Raw genomic sequence first — 21,454 nt, forward strand, 5'->3', positions numbered from 1 at the left:
ATGAATGAGGGGGATTGTTCAGTGTATATTAATTATTTATTTTCATTTTACTTAAAATATATGTTTTTGTTAAGTTAACATATGTTTTTCTAATCAAGTCTACGTAATTGTGTCTATTATTCAACGTACATAATACTAATGTGTTACTTGATGGCATAACATTTAAGTTAAGTCAATTAGGATCGATATACTTTGTATATCCACAAGGTGGCAGTAATGCAAAAACAGTTGTAATAAAACCGCGAAGAACAACAAGGTTTCACGGCTTGTGCCTGCTCATGCGCAAGACTTCAAATTTAACTTGAAAACGTTGTTTTGGCGCCAAGCTGCTGTTTCTTTGAGAGGTAGGACCACTTTTTTCTTTGACTATGTTGTGTAGTATCTACATGTCGAGCATGGTTATATTTTGCGTTTGTCTTACAAGACATGTTATATCGTTTGCGTGCGCTTGTTCTACATTAGTTTTACTGGGTCCTGGACATGCTTATTTTGTGGACTGTGTAAGAAACATTTTTTATTGTTTTTTGTTTTATTAAGGGATTAGCTACAGGGGTTCATGGGGTTATTTTTTCATTTGCTCTCTTGGGATTCCTTTACTGTAATCCGAGAGTCATAAATATCGAATAGGATAGCAAGGATAGCATAAAGTGACATTTAAAATCCAAAAAGCCAAGGGCGAAAGCCACTGTGACACCATTGTTATGCTCTATCAGTAATCTGTATTATGTAAAAATGGTCTGTAAATACAGCATGTTTCCTAGCGGAGTTATACATATCAACATAGTTATAAATTACAGTTTGTTAAATCACAAACTTAATTTTTTAAATAAAATTATTCACGACATATGAGTGGACAGACAATGGAGGTCCACAGACCTGGTGATAATTGCTTCTATAGAAAGTTAGCACATGGAAGTGTCAATCTCTTGCTTTTCTTCTGAGTAGTATTTTATTTAGTTGTAATTCAATCAATAATTTGCTTCTTGAAATTGACTATGTGCGCGTTACCATATGCTACTTCCGGTGCGGAAACTCCTGTGGGGAGCTTTGTTTCCGGTGTCCTATCCGAGCCTGGTTTACGGTCCAAAACAAGTTAAGCAAATGAATGAATCAAGCGGCGATTTACATTTCTATAGATGTCTTGGGCATTTACCCAATATATCTGTAAATGATGTTCATCGACTTGTCAATATTTTTCCCCCACGCCTCAGAGCAAACGAGAAAAGGGATTCAAATGTTATATTTCTCAGCTGTCCCTCGTTTATCGCGGGTGTTATGTTCTAAAAATAACCAGCGATAGGTGAAATCAAGTAGCCAATTTTATTTTTTTGACGGTGCAAAACGTTTCGTGGACATACAGTACTGCACTTCAGAGTCACACTGCTAGCGATCGATGCAGCGATTCTGTACTGTACAGGAGAGACGTCACGGAGGAGATCGTCTGCAGCGATCAGGACGCAGGACACAATGTGACGTAAAAAAAGCATGCAAACTTGCACTAAAACATCCGGGAAACAGCGAGGTGAAAGGTGAACCGCGTTATAGCGAGGGACCGCTGTAATTTTGAAGGTAAGTCACAACATACCCTTCGTAAATACTAATGTATAGAAACCGTTACCAGCAATCGTTCATTTTTTGTGTGGCTTTTTTCACGGTTTGTTAACATGCTGTGTAGGTGTGTACTTGACTAGCTGATCTCCACATAACGGGAAAACATCTGGTTTGACTATTCTTCACCTGTAGTTTGAAGGCTGAACATTTGCCTGTTTAAATCATAAGACCAGTCACTATACAGAGATGTGCTTCTGAATGTGGACGATGTGTCTTCTGCTGCAGTAATGCAGTTCTGCTTGTGTTGAGTGATGTAAACAAGTGATCGATCTAAACTCTTTAAACGTCAAAATTGATCATTAGATTTTTTATGACACAACAGTGGTGAGTGTTCCCACCTTCTGCTCTTTGTAACTTAACGCAATCTTTCCGTTTTCGAGTTTTGGACATGATTTTGGAGTATATCTTCGCAGTAGCGATTGACCGCAAAGTAAAGCTACCGGAAATGCACAACCCCACATCCGGTCTCAAACCAGGAAGTTAGCATTGTCTCGTGCACATAGTCAATTAAGTAATGAATTTCTTGTTTTACTTTATAAATTTCAGATCCGGGCCTTTACCTGCTTCCTCCTATACTGATGTGGTGTATGTGGTACTGCTGAGCTTGTATGTGGTATGTGAACTGTTATACTTTTAAAAACAAAACTGTTTTATAAGATAAGTTTTCTTTAGTGACCCATCCCATGCCCCTGTTATTTCTTCTCCAGATCTGAACCATTGTAAAGGTTGCAGTTCAAGGGCCTGAGGTATGAAATTCTTTTCAGATCAGCTGTGATCAATATTTTTTGGAATTGATAAATAACAATAAAAGCTGTAATGGCTCCATTAGCATTTTGTGTAAATGTTTGTGTTAAAATTATAGCTTTAATGGGGTCTTTCTACATTAGTTTTAGTTATAAAGTATGTATATGTGTACATATAGTATGTATATTTACAGTACAGTATGCTGTGTTTGTTGACATGTTTTCAGGTGGAAGCAGAATTTGTGAGGATTACTACTGCTCCACTTGTTCCAAGGCTTTTTACACAACTTGACCAATACACTGACCAGCTCATAAAAGTCTTCAAGAAAAAAGGAGGCGCTGCAGTGAAGAAAATTAGGCAAATTTTGGCCCCAGCCACAAAGGTGCGTTATTCAGCAAATTCAGTTATACAGCAAAATATTATGGCTAATAAGATCACTTTCAAATTTAAACAGCTAGTGTATGGTAGCTGCACATTGTACTTACATTTATATTAAGCAAGACAGAGTTTGGTACTCAAAACTTTGGAAAATTAAAATTACCTAAACATATGTAAAATCGAATCCCTCAATTTCGGGTTAAACCATAAGTGAATGGTTTTTATGTTAAAGATCAGTTTTTGAATGCAAAAAAGATGATGTATTAGTTTGTCTTTACCTCCATTATGGACATATAATGTGGTGGAAACCCTGCCCAACAGGTTAACTATTCATGTCCATGTGATGATCAGTTGGTCTTGTGTACATGTCTATCTGTGCAGTGGATATGTCATTCATTTTGCGTATAATGTGAGTTTGTGTCATCCTAAAGTATTTCTGTTTTCTCTTCCTGTATCTCTGCCACTCTCTACAGAAGGAAACTATTGAAAAGGGGAGGGAGTGTGTCCTCAGGGCACTACCTTTTTACCTGAATGAAGACCCAAGCATCCTCTTCAAAGAATAATTGGTTGGTAATTTTAGTTTAGTTTTTTATCTGTATTAAACCAAATTTTGAATAACTAATGTTGTTGCATGTTGTAATGTTGTTGTTGTTGTAATTTGCATGGAACCTGTTTAAATGTTTTGGGAAATCTTCTTGTATACCCAAACTATTTATATTTATTGTTGAATCTGTAGTCTAAAATAGTGTCTCACTGGGGTGCATGTTCCTAATATTGTGTTTACTTCATTAAACTGGACGCCATTTTTCTATGTTTTTGTGTCTAAGCTACAGCTACAGCTGTTCAGAGGGAGCTGGAACAAATTACCCTTGCTATCTTCACCATCGAAAGAGTTGATGCCAGCACTCCTCCAGCCGATGTGGGTATAACCATCTCGGGTGTTCTGCATGACCTGGAAGACCTGGCCTCTGCATGTGCACTCTTAATGGGTGGGATATATGCACTGAATCTCAGTTAACCTCAAGACTGAAAGCTTTCTTTGAAGTACTTCAGAAGCTCTTCCTTCATCTGTATGTCAGCAGACTCTTGACCAAGGTACAGATGCTCAAGAATAAATTGAATGAATAAGCCAACCCTTAATTTGGATGATGAATGTTCTGTCAGATGGACAGAAGTTTTTCGGAGGCTGAATGGGAATAAAATGGTAATTTGTTGAAAATGACAGATAAAGGGAAAATTACGTTTAAGAGAAATTTTGAAAAGTTTGTAAACTACTACAATTTGAGAGATTTTACACTTGTGGGGGGGGAGGAGAGAGAGATTTAATTGAGATTCAAAGGATTTAATTGAGAGATGATACTGCACCAGAAATGTTGAAGGGTGGTGTGTATATTAGCGTTCAAGGCATATTGTTATGAGGTGGAAATATGTTCATATCCTGTTTGTGCTACATTGTGTGCATTGTAAAGGTAATTGCAATACATACTAAGAATAAGGGTAATTTAGGAATACAGGATGAATGTATATTTTGCGGACTTTTAAAGACGAACAATTGTTTCCATGTTAAAATGTTTACAACTCAAGCTTTTTGCCCAAACACTGGTTAAATAAACGTTGACAGTGGCAAGTGTTAAATGGTTACTGCTGTGCTATTGCAAAAAACCTGAATGCTGACAAGCTGTTTTATTGTTAGACCATAATGTTGGTATGTTTTATTAAAGCTTTATTTGGGATGGTGATATAATTTTCTTTGATTGCTAATATCAGTGGACTATTTATTATTATTATTATTATTATTATTATTATTACAACATTAATTTTTTTAATTGTGGCTGTTGAGGTGGACACTTCACTTTGCATTGTTAAAGGAAAGCACTTCATTGGCGTTGTGTTACTGGACTGACCCTAAGCAATCATTGCAAATAGCAACTTTGCTATCCATTTTAGACACTAAAAGAAAAAACACTCCACAAACCTTACTAGCATCACATGTGCATAACTCAAGTGTCATCTTATCAACATGTTATGTGGTCTTCAATTTTTTTTTTTTCTTCTATTTCTGGCAGATACAGACATTTAATTTAAAGTCGTGATGTTGCATCTGTCTACATACTGTTAGTTACTAACCCTAATGAGCTGTCGTGTTTTGTTTCGGACCGGTTTTACACAAATGCTCACTGAATGTGTTGGCAATAAAAGAAATTTAAAAAAATAAGTTGGATGTACTTAATTCATTTGTGTGGAACCTGTTGACAAAATAGATTTATGTAAAACTAATTAGTAAAGCACAAGGTGGCTGAAAATATAATATTTGAATTAATCTAACTTAAATTTAACATTTTACTGCCACAAATAAGAAATGTGTTGAAGTAACTAATCTAAACTATCTAACCTGTAAATATATCATCTATGTTCATACAACATAACTTGATTAAGGTAGTCTTAAATATCTCTTGTTAATCTTAAGTAGTTTTTTAAAATTAGATGAACTAAAGATTTTTGCTTTAAACTAACACAATGCAATTTCGTGGAACCTGTTGACAAAATAATTTTAATTAAAGTCAACGTTTCATTTTTTTGAGTGTATGGCGTTATTTTTGTGCCACTATTCTGAGCGCACTTAAAAAAAAATTTGAGCGCACGTAAAAAAAAGTTTGCAGGTGCAAGTGTTGCATTTTGAGGAGAAATTTATTTTTGAGCGAAGAAAAGCTGAATTTGAGTGAGCAAAATTCATTGCTGCGTGCAAAAAATGTATTTCAGTGTTTCTAGCAGAATAAGAAATAATCAGATACAAAGAGAATACAGATACAGTGAAAATGAAAGTGTTTTTGAATTTTATTTTATTTTCTGTAACTCATTTGATCTATTTAATACATTAAATATTATATTTTAGAGGCCGTTCTAATCTGATATTCCATTCTCAGCAAATTGACAGCAAATAAAACTAAGTACACTTGTAAAAACTTTTTTTTTAAATTCATTTTTATCTGAATTCAATTCAATTGTATTTATATGGCACCTAATTACAACAACAGGCACTTTCTATTGTAAGGTAGACCCTACAATAGTGCAGAACCCAACAATCATATGACCCCCTATGAGCAAGCACTTTGGTGACAGTGGGAAGGAAAAACTCCCTTTTAACAGGAAGAAACCTCCAGCAGAACCAGGCTCAGGGAGGGGCGGGGCCATCTGCTGCGACCGGTTGGGGTGAGAGAAGGAAGACGGAATAAAGGACATGCTGTGAAAGAGAGCCAGAGATTAATAACAAGTATGACTCAGCAGAGAGGTCTATTAACACATGTTGAGTGAGAAAGGTGACTGGAGAGGAAATACTCAGTGCATCATGGGAGTCCTCCAGCAGCCTATACCTATTGTAGCATTCCTGTGGTGATATATATATATTTTTTTTTTTTAACCAGGTGGTTCATGAGCCTATTATTTTAAATTAGTCTGGTTTTAATATTTACAACAAATAATTCTAATTAAAAATGTTATCCACTTAGGCTATGTCCACATGTACCCAGGTATTTTTGAAAACGCAACTTTCACACTGACTTCTTCAGTGTTCTTTAAGGACATTTTAAGGTTTTGGGACAAAATTTTAGCCCAAATCCTGTGGGTAAACCTGTTCATAATGGCTTTATCTGCCCCTGGAGGCAATTTCCTTGCCTCTTTTATTTTGCTTATAGCGTGCAGAACCAAATTTTTAGTGAAGCTTTCAACAAGTTCTTTCTCTCACCCTCTCTCTCGCACTTTTTTTCGATGCAAGGGGCAGTGTTGAGATTTTGTTACCTAGTGGCTACACAAGCCAGGAAGTACCAATGACCGAATTTGGTAAATAAACATTTTTTTTATAATTATTATTTGAACATGTATGAGTGTTTGTGTATAAATAGACAAACAATACACACATGCTTTCAATTGTGTAAGGAAGTTCAGTTAACACTAGCAACATGCTTTGTAGTGTGTACGTGCTTTGTCTATAGGGGCCACCGTATATATTTATCTATAAACATATATAAATAAAACCACTTTTTTTGCATTAGTAATTCCTTTTGTGCATAATTTTATATTGTTGTTAATAATAAATTAATTAAAGTAACAAAACAACCTGAAGTGCCTGTTGGCTATTGGAAGAGCCGGCACTTTTTAGTGAGTCGAGCTGAATGAGCCGGTTCTCTAAAAAGAGTCAGAATTTCCCATCACTAGTGTGGATAAGAGAAACTCTAAAACAAAATTCAAACTTCAATGTATATTGTTGAGTCATATTACTTAGGAAAAAGAACAGCTCCGAGAAATCATTAAAAGCTCCAAATTACCATAACATTCACGTCCATGATGAGTGCATCTAAATTTCTCACCACATCTGCACACATTTCAAGAAATCTCTGATCTTGTTTATCAAAGTTGCCAGCAAAAAATAAATAAAAAATATGGGGAGGCGAAAGACTTTGCACAGTAACGATATCTTCTGTGCATTAAATGTCTCATCACTTTTACAATATCATATGTGTAGTTCATGGCTGCACATTGGACCCATTGGACATTTTATTGCACATATTGCACATTTATCTATCCTGTAAGGTTTTTCCCTCCTGTTAAATATTCTCTGGCCCTCAAGCATAAAATACAATATCTCATCATTACTATTTTCTTAAACCAGGCGTCTGGTCCAATGTTTCTTCCACTTGTTCTTACTTTTAGCTCCACCCAGTTGGCACAAACTGTGCCAATAACCTAACAGGCCTGTGTAAACCAATCACATCATGGGTATGACCGCAGTGCCCAATGAGAATAGCGCAAACCTATAGCCCCGCCGTCACTCGGTAGGTTGCATCGTACAGAAAGTCACCTCGTCGTGTCAGAGTGGGAGAAGCTACTGACAGTTAGCAGCGTTAGCAGCGTTAGCAGCGGTCACAGTACCACCAGGAGAAGGTCGACAGCAGGACGGCAGCATCCTCTCTGAGCCGTATCTAAATCTCACAAACAGCTTTTTAAAGTCTCTAGCTACTCGGCGAGCTAACAGTTTTGCGAGCTTGCTACTAAGTTAACGCTCATCTCTCGCATTCATTATCAACACCTTCATCATGGCTGCGCTCAGAGCGTCCTATCACAGGATTTTGGACAGGATCGAGCACATGCTGCCCGCCAAGCTGAGACCTGTGTACAACCACCCGGCAGGTAAGACACAGTTGACCGTCCTGAGTTTGTTTGGTATAGGGAGGCGGGTGACCGCAGCCGCCCTGTCCAGCCGTGATATGGGATGAGGATGCACTGACCTTTCTGCACCGCATCGTTCAGGGATCACAGTAGCAGCTCTTGCGCTGATGCCCGAGCTGCATGAAATTAATTGTGTTTTCGCTGTCAGTGTAATCTGTAACCTTCCGGGATAACGCGGGCTGAGCCGAGAAGCTCGGTCTGTGGAGGAAGAGCTGAAGCCAAACCCACTTTCATTCAGTTTATCGAGTTCTGGGTGTTTAACTGTGCATTTCAATCAGTCCTTTATCACTAAACTATGTAGTCGCATGCTCGGTTTGATAAGAAAAGTAGTATTGTGCCTCTGGAGAGTGACTATGAATGTAAGCCTGATTGGTTTCATATAGTTAAGGTTGGCTAAACAGAAGTTGCTGCTTCCTGGTTGTTTTTGTAACTTGGTTTTGAATAAATAAAGCCCAACTTGCACAAAAACTGATTTTCTTCTTTTGGTAGAAGGTCAAAATCTGTTTGATTGCAGAAGTAAAAAACCCGTTATGCTCTCTAGTACTTTTTACTGTTCAGGCTTTACTTCTGTTATTTATCTACTTAACTGTGAATCACAGATATGTTCCATTCCATCTGAAATCAGAAATGCCGACTTCCAAGATGGAAGTTTCAGCTGGAATGCCCTCTAGTCAACTCAAAAGGTTGGCCTAATTTATGGTCCTCCATTACAACAGTGGACAAAAACATTAGTAAAACTTGGCTTGTGTACTGTAAGTGTTGTGTGTTTGTGACTTACTACACAGGGAACAGACCAAGCTCTATCTATGAACGTGCACCAGCTAGTGATGAATGAATTACTCTACCTCGCAGGGTAGAAAAACAGATCCTCGCTTTTCCGGCTTTACAACTGGCAAGTTTTGAACTCAGGAGTGACGTCATGCTCCGGCATACAACTTCTGAGATAAATGGAACGGTGATCATGTCCTCCCAGCAGCTTGTTTGGCACTGCCTCAAAGAATGAGCAGCTGTCTCAACTTAATCCAGATGCAGCCAGCTGTCTCAGCAGCACCTCGTTATTTCTGTGCCGAATCTGCCATACTTACTCTGAAAATGTAATGCACGAGTTGCATGCATTCACGGCATCAGAGCAGCTAAAGACCCTGTGGATTACTTGTATTTTTGAATGCGGTGTCCTCTTGTTACTGCTGCACATAATCTGATCTTGGATAAAGTGGGTAATGTTTCTATTTGGTGACATCCCTCCTTTGTGCTCAGGTATCCTGGATATGATCCTAGCTAAATCTGCAAATAAAGCTGTTCTAACTTACTTTTTTGTGTGCCTGGTATCAAGCACAGCAGGGACACAAACACAGCTCACTTCAATCAAATCTATGCTCTGCACAGCTTTATTTTATTTTGAACATGTTGAAAAAGTACAACAAAATAGAATTAAAAGAGACAAATGAACAAAGCAAAACAAAAGGAAAACGAGCAACCACAACTCCAAATAACGTTCATGTTCAAAAAGGAGCAGGAAGAAGCATAAGCTTATTTAATCCCACCCCTTTTCCACTATATAGTATCAATAGACTACAGAAATACCTCCTTGCAATTACATTATATGTCATGTGTAATTTTTTTTTTTTAATTTATTTATTTTTTTATATATATATACATATGTTTCTATCTATCCATACATACGTGTATATACACATACGCACATATACACATTTTCAATAACCCACTTATTTTGGCACCCACTTGTTTTGTCCCCCGACAAATTTGCCACACACCTAACTTAAAGGCCGTGCTGAGAAAGTTGGAGGCAACAGTTTGTTCTTAAAGGGATTTGTTGGGGACAACATGATCACTGTTGTTTGTTTTTTATCATGCTGGCTAACCTCTCAGAACACACTAGATTTCCAGGAGCGTGGCCGTGCGGCACCTACACTGAGCAGAGTGAAGTAGGAGGTGTAGAATAAACTTGACTACTTTTAGATGCTCGATTATTCTTCTCAAGGGGATCCCCATAATTGGTAGCTCCATATTTCTATTTGACAGTAGTTTTGTTTTGGTGTTTTTGTTTTGTTTTTTGTTGTTTGTTTCTTTGTTTTGTTTTTAATGATTTAAAAATGACGATAAACTGTAAATAAAACCAGACCCAATAACAAATTTGGCTATGTCTATATCATCCTTATCCAGTGAGTTGCAATGCACACTGAACATTTCTGGTATTTGTGCACTCACCTCCCACTTTCCCTCATGAAGGTATATTTTGTCACTATTTATCAGTCAGGGTAGTATAAATACAGAAGAATCGCCTACGAGTATAACACACTATAATTAAGCAGCAATGCCCTTCAGAACACTGTGCTAAAATCTTTAGCTCTCATTTGAAGCACAAACTAAACTGAAGGTGTTTCTCGTAAGTCTTGCTTATGTATTGAGGACACTTGATATTATCTAAAGGGATCTTGGTTAAGGAGTAACTAGTGTCACTGGTGATGCTGGTCTTAGATTTGTCTGAGAAAGGGTACTGGAGCTCCGGGGTTGTCAAGGACAACTTTTCTGATCAGGTATGAAGGGGTGGAGACAAAAGCCAACTCCCTCAAAGATGATTGGCAGCCACAAATGCTCTAGTTTCTGTTTTGCCCTGCAGCACTGCCGGGAATGCTGATTCCAGACCAGCAGCTTTTCTTCACTGTGCTGTGGCTAATTAAGTCTTTGTGAGTCTCCTCCCAGTGGCTCAGCGACACTGAGTGTCTGATGTGTGACACTCAGATCCATTGGTGTGGTTTTGATTTGAGCTTTTCACTCTTCCAGAGCTTGGATGTCTTAAGCAGGAAAAACTCAGTGAGCTCAAATACAAGCATTATATTTTGAGTGTTAACAGCCAGTGCTGTGATGTCCTGATCATCTGATGTTTTCTGTTGCTGCTTTCCAGTTCTGATGTAATAACGCCACGATTGCATCAGGGTTGTTGAGGTGGTGTTTGTTTGACAGGAGTTCAAAGGTGTAAAGGTATTGCTATTTTAAAAAAGAAAAAAAAAAACTGCGGCAATGTTATCACATGGTCTTTTATTATATTAAGGACGGCAGTTAGTTGTTGCTTTCAGAATCTATTAATCTGCTGATCTCTGAATTGGTTTTGTTTATAAAGTGACATTTAAACTTGATAACTGACCACCCAAAATATATGAAAGTATAGAAACAGAACATTTTTATTATCAATCCTCTTGACACAAATTATCTTTTTGTGAGCACAGAGAGTAAAAGTCAGCTTCACAGTATTTTCCTGTGGACAAAATGTGTAACGGTGATACTGTTGGTGATGAAAATCACCAGTCACCCCTCAATACAATGTTATTGCAGTACTTCTCTCCAGTTACAAGGTTCTTGTGGTCTCTAATATTTTTGCGATATGTTGAGTACTGCAGTAACTCGTAGTGAGTTTAACAATTTTTGTTAAATGCAAATTGTGTCAAAGTTGACCTTTTTCAATATCTGTTTTAGTCAATAAGATAAATTTGTGATTAAATCTGCCATAAGAGAGTCGATCAGCCTGCAACTGAATGGGGTCAAGCTGGCAATTACATGCAGTTTGTTTCTGATAATACAGCAGTTAACTGCGATAAATCGTCAAACATCCCATATCTCCTGCTGACTGCATAGATAGAAATTCATATTGACTACTACATTTACGCTCAGCAGCCTTCCTCTTCTATTGAAACATAAACAGAATACAACTAGCTGGCAGCCAGTTGATACTAACAGGAACTTATTCAGAGTGATGGCAACATGTTAGCAGTTTCTGCATTTATAAATTAGACAGTGATTATTTGCAAACATTTGAAAATCAGAGTGGATTGAGCTGACAGCAATCCTGCCTGAAAAAAGGCGACCTGTGCAATCGCCTTGCAGTCAGGAGTAGTCGTGAGTGTGCGACGTCCTCAAGCTCTGGCCAACCAGCAACCACTTATGCCAGCATAAGTGTCATATGTTTGCTTATTTAATACAAGTCTGCTCAATTAATAGGAGGGTGGTACACGAGATGGTGCAGTATCACTACCAAAATATAACACTTCTGTGCTGTATCTATTTATTTATGTGTTGTTTTATTTTCCACCCCTCAACCACCAGTTTCTAAATGAGCTCAAACCTGGGTTGTCATTGTATAATTTTCTATAAGAGAAATAGCCTTCATATCAGGAGCTTTTATTTATCCTCAAATTTATTGTGTATGGTTAATACTGTGGGAAAGCTGGTTACCTCTGGAAAACTAAACGGTGTGATTTTATGTTTTGTTTTGTTTTTTCTGTAGGTCCGAAAACTGTTTTCTTCTGGGCCCCAGTGTTTAAATGGGTAAGTGCACATTCACCCAGCTCGTAAGCCACAGCATAAAGTGCAGACTTTAAAAATATGATTTATTTAAAACTACTACCAAGCATGCCTTTATCCGCACCTCATCAGCAGACAGTCAGCAGTTAAGCCTCTTACCCTGTAGCTCGCACATTATCTGACACAAGTAGTTCCCTTGTTAACTCTTGACTCCTTCGGATGAAATTTGTCACACGTGGCAGTTCTGTCAATAAGAAGATTATGTTATTTGGATGTTTTTTTTATGGGTCTATAGTTATTCCAGAATATTTTATTTTTTTAAAAACCTGTCACTACCACTGTGTGATTATTGGGATTCTCATTTAAAACTGACTGATCATTAATGGAGTAAATACATCAGTCTCTTCTCTACAGGGTCTGGTTGGAGCTGGTTTGGCTGATATGACTCGACCAGCAGACAAACTCAGTACTTCTCAGTCTGCAGTGCTGACGGCCACAGGTGAGACGACACCGAAACTCAAGTCGACTTCATAATGTGTCAGTTTGGAATAAACGCGTACGTACATCCAAATGGGTTTTGTGTGAGACAATGGACAATTTAATGGAAAAGTTTCCCTGGTAAGTCTTTCTCTGGGGCTTTTGCAGAATATTCCCCTTGGGCAGAGTTCACAGCTGGTCGACACCTTTTGAGTCTTTCTTTTCTTAATTTAGGGTTTTTAGTGAGTAAAAGGTTAACTGGAAACTTAATCCTGGTTTAAACTTTGAAAGAGGTAATGCATAGTTTGTAGTTCTTAAGCTGTGCCTTGAGTTGTTATACATTTCACATCTCGTTACTTGATCTTTCTGTTCAGTTTTCAGGTTTTTCCATATTCCTTTTTTTTTTTTTTTAACCAATCTGTGTTAAAGGTCGCCTGTTTTGTTCCACTTTTTTTGCACTATGTCTCTTCAAACAAATCTTATCTGCGACTCTTTGGCCAAAACACAGACTCTGTCCTGAGGAGTGACCCTGGTGTACCATCAGTGTGCGTCACGTTCACTCCTCCTGTTCTGTTTCTCCATCAGGGCTCATCTGGTCCAGATATTCGTTGGTTATCATCCCGAAAAACTGGAACCTGTTTGCCGTCAACTTCTTTGTCGGCAGTGCCGGAGCCTCACAGCTTTACAGGATCTGGAGGTGTGTGAATGCACAGTAAATGGTGTTTCTGCCAGTGGGTTACATGAGCTCATAATCACTGTTAGAAGCATTTTAAAGATTAGTTATAATAAGGAATGCAAGATAATTGCACAGTAGCCTTGTGTAGAGTGCTTATTTCTTAATCATTGCTGATATGAAATCATGCAGGCACGTTAATGTTTGACCCTAGAGTGCTGTAGCTATAGTGAATGTATAATGTAGTGTAGTCTTCATGTGTGCTTTGCTTTCCAGTGTCAGCTGAACTCTATCAGGAGACAGTTCAATTACAACAAGTCAATATTTGTTAAGACCACCTTTATTCTTCAACACACACTGAACTCTCTTTGACAGCTTTCCTTTCATTTCTTTAAGTAGTCTTCAGGAATAGTTCCCCAGGCTTTGTGAAGGATATTCAAATGTCTTCTTTGGACTGGGGAGGCCAGTCTGTACTTTCCTGCACTATTATTAAATTTTGGCAAGAACTCTACCAAAGTAGCTTTGCACGATTTCTATATTTTATTTATTATTATTTCACGTTCAGCTAGTACTTGATGCAGCACATCAGTTCATGGGCTCTCTGAAAGTTTGAGTTCCTGTCTCTTTAAGCCCCACTTTCATCTGATTGGTCAGTTTCTTCAGCAGCCGTCTGAGCTCACTGGGATTATTTTACAGTCATTATCTGAAGCTTTGGCCATAGTTAACATGGAACACTATTTTTAGTTAAGAGGCAATTTAAACTATGTGTTTTTTTTGTTTGTTTGTTTGTTTGTTTGTTTGTTTTTTAATCATCTAACAGGTACGAGCAGGATAAGAAGGCGGAGGCCAAACAGGCTGCGGAGTCCTGAGTGTATCAACGCTCCATTGCAGCGGACTAAAAGGGAGACTTCTTATCATCTCGACATCACACCATGCTGTCTCCATAACATCCATGCCATAATAACCATTGTCCTACCACATTAAGCCTGTTGTCCCTGTTGGAAATATGCACTTTTCTTTAAGTTTCACATTTCCTCAGGGTGTACTGGGGAGGGAAGGAAAACAAAACTTTTTTTCTTTTTTTTTTTAAACTGTAGTCAACACACGCTCAAGAATGGTCATCAACGCACAAATACGTCTTGTTCAACACGTTCTGTGATTGTACAGTGTTTAATTTAAGTTCATGCTTTATATCTTGCACACTTGCTGGGAGGTCTTTGCCTTTTCCATCATCGATTTTTCAGGTGTAGCAATCAGTACCTCAGGCAGACAATTCCCAAAAAAACAAAACATGTAACTCTTAGAGTTGTGTTGAACATGGTTTAAGGAATGTGTCCAGATGAAATTAAGGATGTCATCGCACTTAACCTTTTGATTTATTTATAATTTGATCATCATGTCCCGCTTGAGATCATTAAATTGTCATTGATTACCGTGTAACGATTTCTTCCATCTGAATGACTTTAAATCTGTGTGAACTCAAATGTTGATTTATGAATTACTTGATTAAAAATTTGCAGTCAAAACTGTATAGGAAGATACTGTTATTTTCTAATTGTGTTTCAGGAATACTTATTTAATGCAACATATTTAACCTCTGAAGCCTTGTCTTGATTGGTAACACGTACTGACACGCTAACAGCGCTCAATTATCAAAATTGTTGTTCTGATGAAGGTGTTTTATAGTTTTTGTGTAACTAATTATTTGAGGTCTTCCCATTGTATAAATTAACCCCTGACTAATTTAGCAATAATTAGTGCTAACAATTAATTAGAAGACTGTTTGAACAAATGGCACTTTTGAGGATTGATCGTTATGGCTCTGTGATGACTGTCTAATGCTAATAAATATGGTTTGATGCCTACAGCTGATTTAAATTTTTAGCATTGACTAAGAATAATAAGAGATCAACATTTTTCCGCACTAACATCGCTTCACTTATTACAGTGCTCCTCTAAGAACAGCTGGAATGATGGGATCCACCATTTGTGGAGGAATGTATATTTCAGGGGCCACTGTATTAGGTACACCTGTTCAACTGCTCATCTAATCAGCCAATCACATGGCTAATTCTCAGTCCATTTTGGCATGTAAACATGGCCGACCTCACGAAGTTCAAACTGAGCATCACAATTTGGAAGAAAGGTGATTTAAGTGACTGTAAAGGAGGCGTGGTTTATTGAGTGCTAATCTACTGGCAATTTTCCTCAACCACCTCCAAGATTTTGAAAGAAAATACCCAGTGAGCAGCAGTTCCCTGGGTGAAAATGCCTTTTTGATGTCAAAGGCGAATGGCCAGACTGCTTCCAGCTGAAAGGAAGGCAACAATAATTCAAATGAAACTCAAATAGCGTGACTAAAATTGGATGATAGATGACTGGAAACCTTTTTCTTAGCCCGCTGTGTCTTGATTTCTGCTGCAACATCCAGATAGTAGGGTCAATTTTGCTTAAACGACCTGAAAGCATGCATCCACCATGCCTTATATCCACACTTCTGGCTTTTGATGGACCCCTTAGTACCAAGTGAGCACTCTTTATAGCACCTGAGTAGTGTTGCTGACCATGTCTGTCCCTATATGACCACAGTGTGTCCACCTGGCTGTCTCCAGCAGGATAACACTTGATGTCAGAAAGCTCAAATCGTGTCACAGTCACTAGACCTCAATCCAACAGAAGAGTTGCATCATGGACAAATCTGCAGCAACTGTTTGACACTATCATATCAGCACGGACCAAAATGTCAGAGGAATGCTTCCAGCTCCAGTTCTGGAGACAAAATGAGATCCAACTATTTATGTGTACCTAATAAACTGTTTTCCGTTACTCAGGCAACTCACTTTCAAGGCAAAAGATCACCCAGCATGAACATTTCCTTTTTCCACGTCTATAACAGTAAAAAAATGTTTTGCTTATGTGAAAGTTCAGCTTTAAAGTACCACTTAAACCTAGTAAGCACTGAGGATCTTTATTTGTTTCACATGATTAACATTTATTGAATAATAATTAAACTAATCAAAAATAACCATAGCTTAATTATTACAAAAGCAGCAGCCATAAAAACTTGCAAATGTCCTTCAAACACTTGATCACTCACTGAATCATTTCTGAGTCACCAGGAAGAGCTTTGCTCCATTTGTTTCTCTCACTGCATAAAGGTGTGAGCTGGGGTCATCAGTATAAACACCTTTAATTGCATAAGATGAGCTCAGGTTGAGAGGTGATAAAGATGAAACAAAAACTCCCCCTTCTGTTTACACTGTGAACTACAACTCTGTAACAGCTTCGGAGCCGTGTGATGAAAGATTGAAGAAAAAAAAAAAAAAACGTTTAGCTCTGTTTAAAGGCAAAGTTCTGTGTGGACAGCATTCAGTGATCTGAAAGAGATCACACACCCTGCACCACCTGAGCCACTTTAGATCCCGCTCACCGGTGTTATTATTGCTAATCTTACTCAACGTGTCTTTTCAGTTCATATCAGGTTATTTGTGGTAAATAATCTGAACATAATCTTATGTCTGTGTAGGTTATCAGTCATCCAGATCACAGTAGTCTCAGGAACTTGGAAAGAAAGCAACTGGACTTTAAAGTTTAGTGAAGATGTTTTTGGGATTGAAGTAGCCTCATGGATGGAGGTGAAATTTTTTCACAAAGTCCTTTCCTTCAAAGCTCCTGAGACTACCTGAACAGATTGTTTGAAATGAAGCAGGAACAGTGGTAGTCCTGACAATAGCTCTGTTCCAATTATGCACCACTAAACCTAATGAGATCATTACTGCTATTTGTATTTACACCTATGTCTTTCCTGTTACAGGTTAACCTGGCTGCTGGGGTAAAAGCTTTAGCACCATCCTGACACCACAAGCTACTTTCAGCTGTCCAGTTATTTCCCAGGAGTCACCCAGTTAATGCTGAATGTCCTTCCTGCCACAACACCAAAAGAATTTGTCCACGACACTATGATGGTCCCGTCATGTTGAAACAAAATATTCAAATACTGTAATTCATGGAACTTGGAAATGAGGCTCATTGTCACAAAAATTAATTTAAATACATAAACGTTGGGCTGCCTGGGCTTCAGTAAAGTTGTCAAATAAATACGAAAATCAGAGCATAAATGTTGGTCAACCAAAATTTTTATTCACAACCATAAACAGCGAGTCAGGTTTAGCGTTTTCCACCGACGCGAGGTGCGCTGACCTTCATGGGCTTGGCGATCTTGGGTTTCTGTGCAGCCTTAGCAGCGGCCTACAGGAGAAGAAAATCAACTAAGTTCTTGCACAAAGAAAAACTTTGAATTAAGTTGCTGAATAATCGAGTGAAGCCTGAAGAGCAAGCAGTGGGAAACTAAAAACTTGTTTTGACATCTTATTGAATAACTTCAACACAGAGCACCGGCTCTTACCTTTGCAGGTGCTGCAGCGGGCTTCTTGGCAGCCTGCTTTGCCTTCTTGGCCTCCTTGGCAGCTCTGAGAGAACAAAGAGAAGCAAATTTAGTCCAAACCAATCAAAGTGACCAAAAAAATTAAAAACAACAACAATTTCTTTATATAATATTTTAATGTATGTATTTGAATACTTTATTTTTAACTTGAGCATTGGTTGCTCCTCATGACCTCAGCCCTTTTTGCGCCACTCACTGTGAGAAACATGCTTTATAATCGTATTTTATTATGACTGGAATAACAAAGTGAACTTGAAGTGCTATGAAAGTGTTCACTGTAGTAATTATTTACAGTGACTGATTACACTGACAGGCTGATCAGAAGCTGTTTTTACTGAATATTTCCAATGACTGATTAAATGCTGCAACTCTAAAGGCGTCCTCATTTTCTTGGACTAGAATACCAACAACTTTAAAAAACAACAATCTAAAGAGGGTGGCAGCATCAGTATTTTCTTGTTTTTAATAACATTAAGCTTAAATACAGCATGTTTGTGATCAGTTCAGGTTCATAGGTGCAGCTGTTCTCTCATGCAGGAGTTCATATTGGGGGTTTTCTGACTGTTCGGTGAGTGTTGAAAGGACCAGAAGCATTCAGAGACTTTTGCTAATATCACTCAGTAATGTTAGATGTGTTCTTTGATGATAAAACTAATCCTGAAGTAATGAATATCAGGAATTTCAGTGTCTAGTGTAGCAGCAGAGAGAGGGCTCAGTCTGCAGAATAGAATTAAATCAGGAAGTGCTGCAACATCCTGTAATTCACTTTATTTTAATTATGCTGAAGCAAGCCCCAGATTAATGTTCACTCAGATTATATTTGACTGCTGCGTTTGTGTATCAACTAAGTCTGCAGGGGGAAACAAAGAAAATCATTTGTTTCTTGCTGTGTTCCTATGAAAAGTCCCTGCAGTCAGCATTTCTCCCTCAATGCCCTCATAAAGGCACTCTCCTGTTTGATTAAATTCTAGTTTTTTTTAATGAAAACTAACACAATTAAATCTAATTCTTAAAAATATGAAACCAATAAAATGCCCAATGCAACCTCTGGGCCAGTCGGCCAATATCATCTACACTGGATTCTAATCCAACCCTTCTTTATTCCAAATAATACTCTGACACAATTTTATCAACTTCAAGATCACAAGACTAAAAAAAAAGAAAAGAAAAGAAAAAAAGAGGTACACAGGGTACTTTGTCCTCTTACCTGATGGCCTGCTCCCTCTGGGCCTTGCGGACCTCGGGCTTCTGGTTCCTCTTGGCCATGATCTCAGCCAGGGAGGCGCCAGTGATGGCCCTCGTGAATTTCACTGCACGGCGGGTACGCTTCTTTGCCACCTCTTCCTGTTAAAAAAATGCAATACATTGGTTTACTTAAAAAATATTGGTTTTTCACGTTCACATGAAGAATAGAAGACAAACCTGTTAATCACAAAGAAATGAGTGGCTAATCTATCTGAAAGGAAATGTGTCTACATATTTACTCTAGTCTACACCTCCAAAGAGGTGGTTGCAGTCATAAATGAACAGTTATTAACCAATTTTCTCAAACTGCCATCTAAGGCATGGCAAAATCAGTATTAAAGCATGTGTCTAGCCATCCAACAAGTCAGTTTTGCGTGTTTTCTGATGCATCACCATCCACAGGAACCGTAACAGTCAACAGCTGTAACCATGAAAATCTAAAAACCTGAGATAAATTGAGTAAAATACGTTGTCATGCTACAGCAATGGTGAGTAACAGAAGTTTTAATAACTCAGCATATTGTAAACAAAACACATTTCTTATGTTTGCCTTTAAATTTCACAAAGCTAACACCAAATCCTTGAACTACTTTAACAGGACTACACACAATCCATCCACAGGTAGCAACTGTCAGCATGTTGGAGAGTTTGGAGGCTGACCGATGATAATATGTCTGCAAAGACGTCAAAGGCCAGTACTATGATCTCCAGATATTCTGTGGCTGCAGGTGTGGAGTGAGCGCTGCTGCTCAGTCTGCAAAACACAGTTGAGCAACAACACGTAACACGGACCAACACCGTGCACACCATCCACCCGCAGCCAGTCTGATGTATAAATTGGAGCTTGAGTAAATGTGACGATCTACTTTTATATCTAATAGCTAAGATTAGTTTATCTGTTTCACAAATGACCAGTATCAACACAGCAATTAACTGCTGGACCCACAAAGTCTGTCTGCCATGGAAAAATAGTAGCTACATTTTCACTTCAGTCTCCTTGTAAACAAATATAAATGTTGAACTCATATACAGGATTGTACTTACAGACTGGCCCTTCTTGTGCTTGCGTCTGTACAGCACAGTCCAGTTGATCTGTCTGGGGTTCCTCTTGGCCAGGAAGGCAGACTCGCACTTGGCATTCAAAAACTGGAACACCTAACAAAGACAAAAATAAATAAATAAATAACCGAATGTTACTCATGTCTGCCTTTAATTACGACAATTACACCCTGTACTATCCACCTGAGCTACAAACTGACTTTGGATGCTGACAGCAGTCTGTCACATGTGACAAAACTGAATCTAAAGCACACCTTGCATTGTGGAACTGTTCACAAGTATCATAAACTTGATACATAACGAAATTTAACTGCATTAATTATAAGTAGTAGGCAACAGCTCAGGACAGAGCCACATTTTGAGTGAAGCTACATACTTATGCATCTTGTTTTCTCCTAGATGTACTTACACAAATAAATGACACTTTATCTAAAACCCCTGTAGGCTCTTTTCAGAACAAGTGACAGTCAACAGAGCCTATAGGTCTCTATGACTGTTATCTATCATAATACTATCGCAGTCAAATACACCCGTGTGGCTGAACCTAAAAATGCTATCGTTTAGCTGCTAACATTAGCGGGTTATACAGGACTCAATTGGGCCCGTTGTGAGTGTGTCTTACAATAGACAAATTTTATAGCACATTCACAGGGGATATTTAATGCTGAGCCGGTAAAGTGATCTTCATAAAATAGTTTTGGGACAGAGCGAGAAGAAACCGGTGTCGGACTTTGCCAGCTAGTTACCTTCCCGTCTATCCTGGCGTATCGGCGGCCATGGCCGGGGTATATTTTATACCCGCTGAAACTGCACAACTCGACCCTGAAAACGACAAATACAGATCATCAGCGAAAGAGAACCGTACATAGTTTCTTTCAATGTACTTATCATCCTTAAAGTATTTATTTAAATACTGAGATGGCATTTGATAGCATTGCATACACTCACTTCATGATGGATACGAGAGGGCACAAAACCGGAAAGAAAGATGACGGATGCGGAAACGGAATTTACTGACTACGAGATTGATATTTCTGAACAAATTTAAAAATTCTGACCGTTAATGTTTCAGTAATGATTTAAAATCAGTGAACCTATACGATATTTTTTTTTTCTATTATAAAACTATATTAGTCAAATTTATACATTGACCAGCAGCACAATGGTGACGTCACATTTAGACGGTTGCCTAGCAAGCAATCAGCTAGCTGCTCTTGGCTTAATAATACAGAACAGCAGTGTATTAAACACTCTAAAATGAAATATGAGATAACTATGGT

The 21,454-nt window shown here is 38.2% G+C and overlaps 2 protein-coding genes, 1 long non-coding RNA gene and 1 other non-coding gene across 4 annotated transcripts; 2 read left to right on the forward strand and 2 right to left on the reverse strand.

The window, feature by feature from the left end:
- LOC146370812 (uncharacterized) lies at positions 1-2,890 on the forward strand. Its single transcript, XR_014797185.1, has 3 exons — positions 1-2,224; positions 2,319-2,357; positions 2,582-2,890. It is a non-coding gene; the product is annotated as an uncharacterized LOC146370812 (long non-coding RNA).
- Positions 2,891-7,554: 4,664 nt separating this feature from the next.
- Positions 7,555-15,298, forward strand: mpc2b (mitochondrial pyruvate carrier 2b). The gene is made up of 5 exons (XM_084907652.1): positions 7,555-7,917; positions 12,260-12,300; positions 12,691-12,775; positions 13,339-13,450; positions 14,247-15,298. The coding sequence occupies exons 1-5, from the start codon at positions 7,824-7,826 to the stop codon at positions 14,293-14,295; spliced, it is 381 nt and encodes a 126-aa protein (XP_084763778.1). The 5' UTR covers positions 7,555-7,823; the 3' UTR covers positions 14,296-15,298.
- Positions 15,299-17,544: 2,246 nt separating this feature from the next.
- Positions 17,545-21,213, reverse strand: rpl24 (ribosomal protein L24). The gene is made up of 6 exons (XM_084907651.1): positions 21,123-21,213; positions 20,921-20,996; positions 20,160-20,270; positions 19,078-19,214; positions 17,832-17,895; positions 17,545-17,674 (listed from the first exon to the last, which is right to left on the reverse strand). The coding sequence occupies exons 1-6, from the start codon at positions 21,125-21,127 to the stop codon at positions 17,594-17,596; spliced, it is 474 nt and encodes a 157-aa protein (XP_084763777.1). The 5' UTR covers positions 21,128-21,213; the 3' UTR covers positions 17,545-17,593.
- On the reverse strand, positions 19,750-19,930 carry LOC146370815 (small nucleolar RNA SNORA23). The gene has a single exon (XR_014797258.1). It is a non-coding gene; the product is annotated as a small nucleolar RNA SNORA23 (small nucleolar RNA).
- Positions 21,214-21,454: the final 241 nt, after the last annotated feature.

The sequence above is a fragment of the Perissodus microlepis genome, chromosome 16, assembly GCF_051167445.1.
Source record: "Perissodus microlepis isolate ML-2025 ecotype Zambia chromosome 16, ASM5116744v1, whole genome shotgun sequence".
NCBI lineage: Eukaryota > Metazoa > Chordata > Actinopteri > Cichliformes > Cichlidae > Perissodus > Perissodus microlepis.

Bases quoted from the DNA above. Each gene is read 5' to 3' on its own strand.
- mpc2b (XM_084907652.1), top strand. From the start codon at position 7,824: ATGGCTGCGCTCAGAGCGTCCTATCACAGGATTTTGGACAGGATCGAG. The intron at 7,918-12,259 runs GTAAGACACAGT...TTTTTTCTGTAG, and splicing joins TGTGTACAACCACCCGGCAG to GTCCGAAAACTGTTTTCTTC. The intron at 12,776-13,338 runs GTGAGACGACAC...TTTCTCCATCAG, and splicing joins TGCAGTGCTGACGGCCACAG to GGCTCATCTGGTCCAGATAT.
- rpl24 (XM_084907651.1), bottom strand. The intron at 20,271-20,920 runs GTAACTAGCTGG...TGTCTTTGTTAG, and splicing joins ACGCCAGGATAGACGGGAAG to GTGTTCCAGTTTTTGAATGC. The intron at 17,675-17,831 runs GTAAGAGCCGGT...CTTCTCCTGTAG, and splicing joins CCGCTGCAGCACCTGCAAAG to GCCGCTGCTAAGGCTGCACA.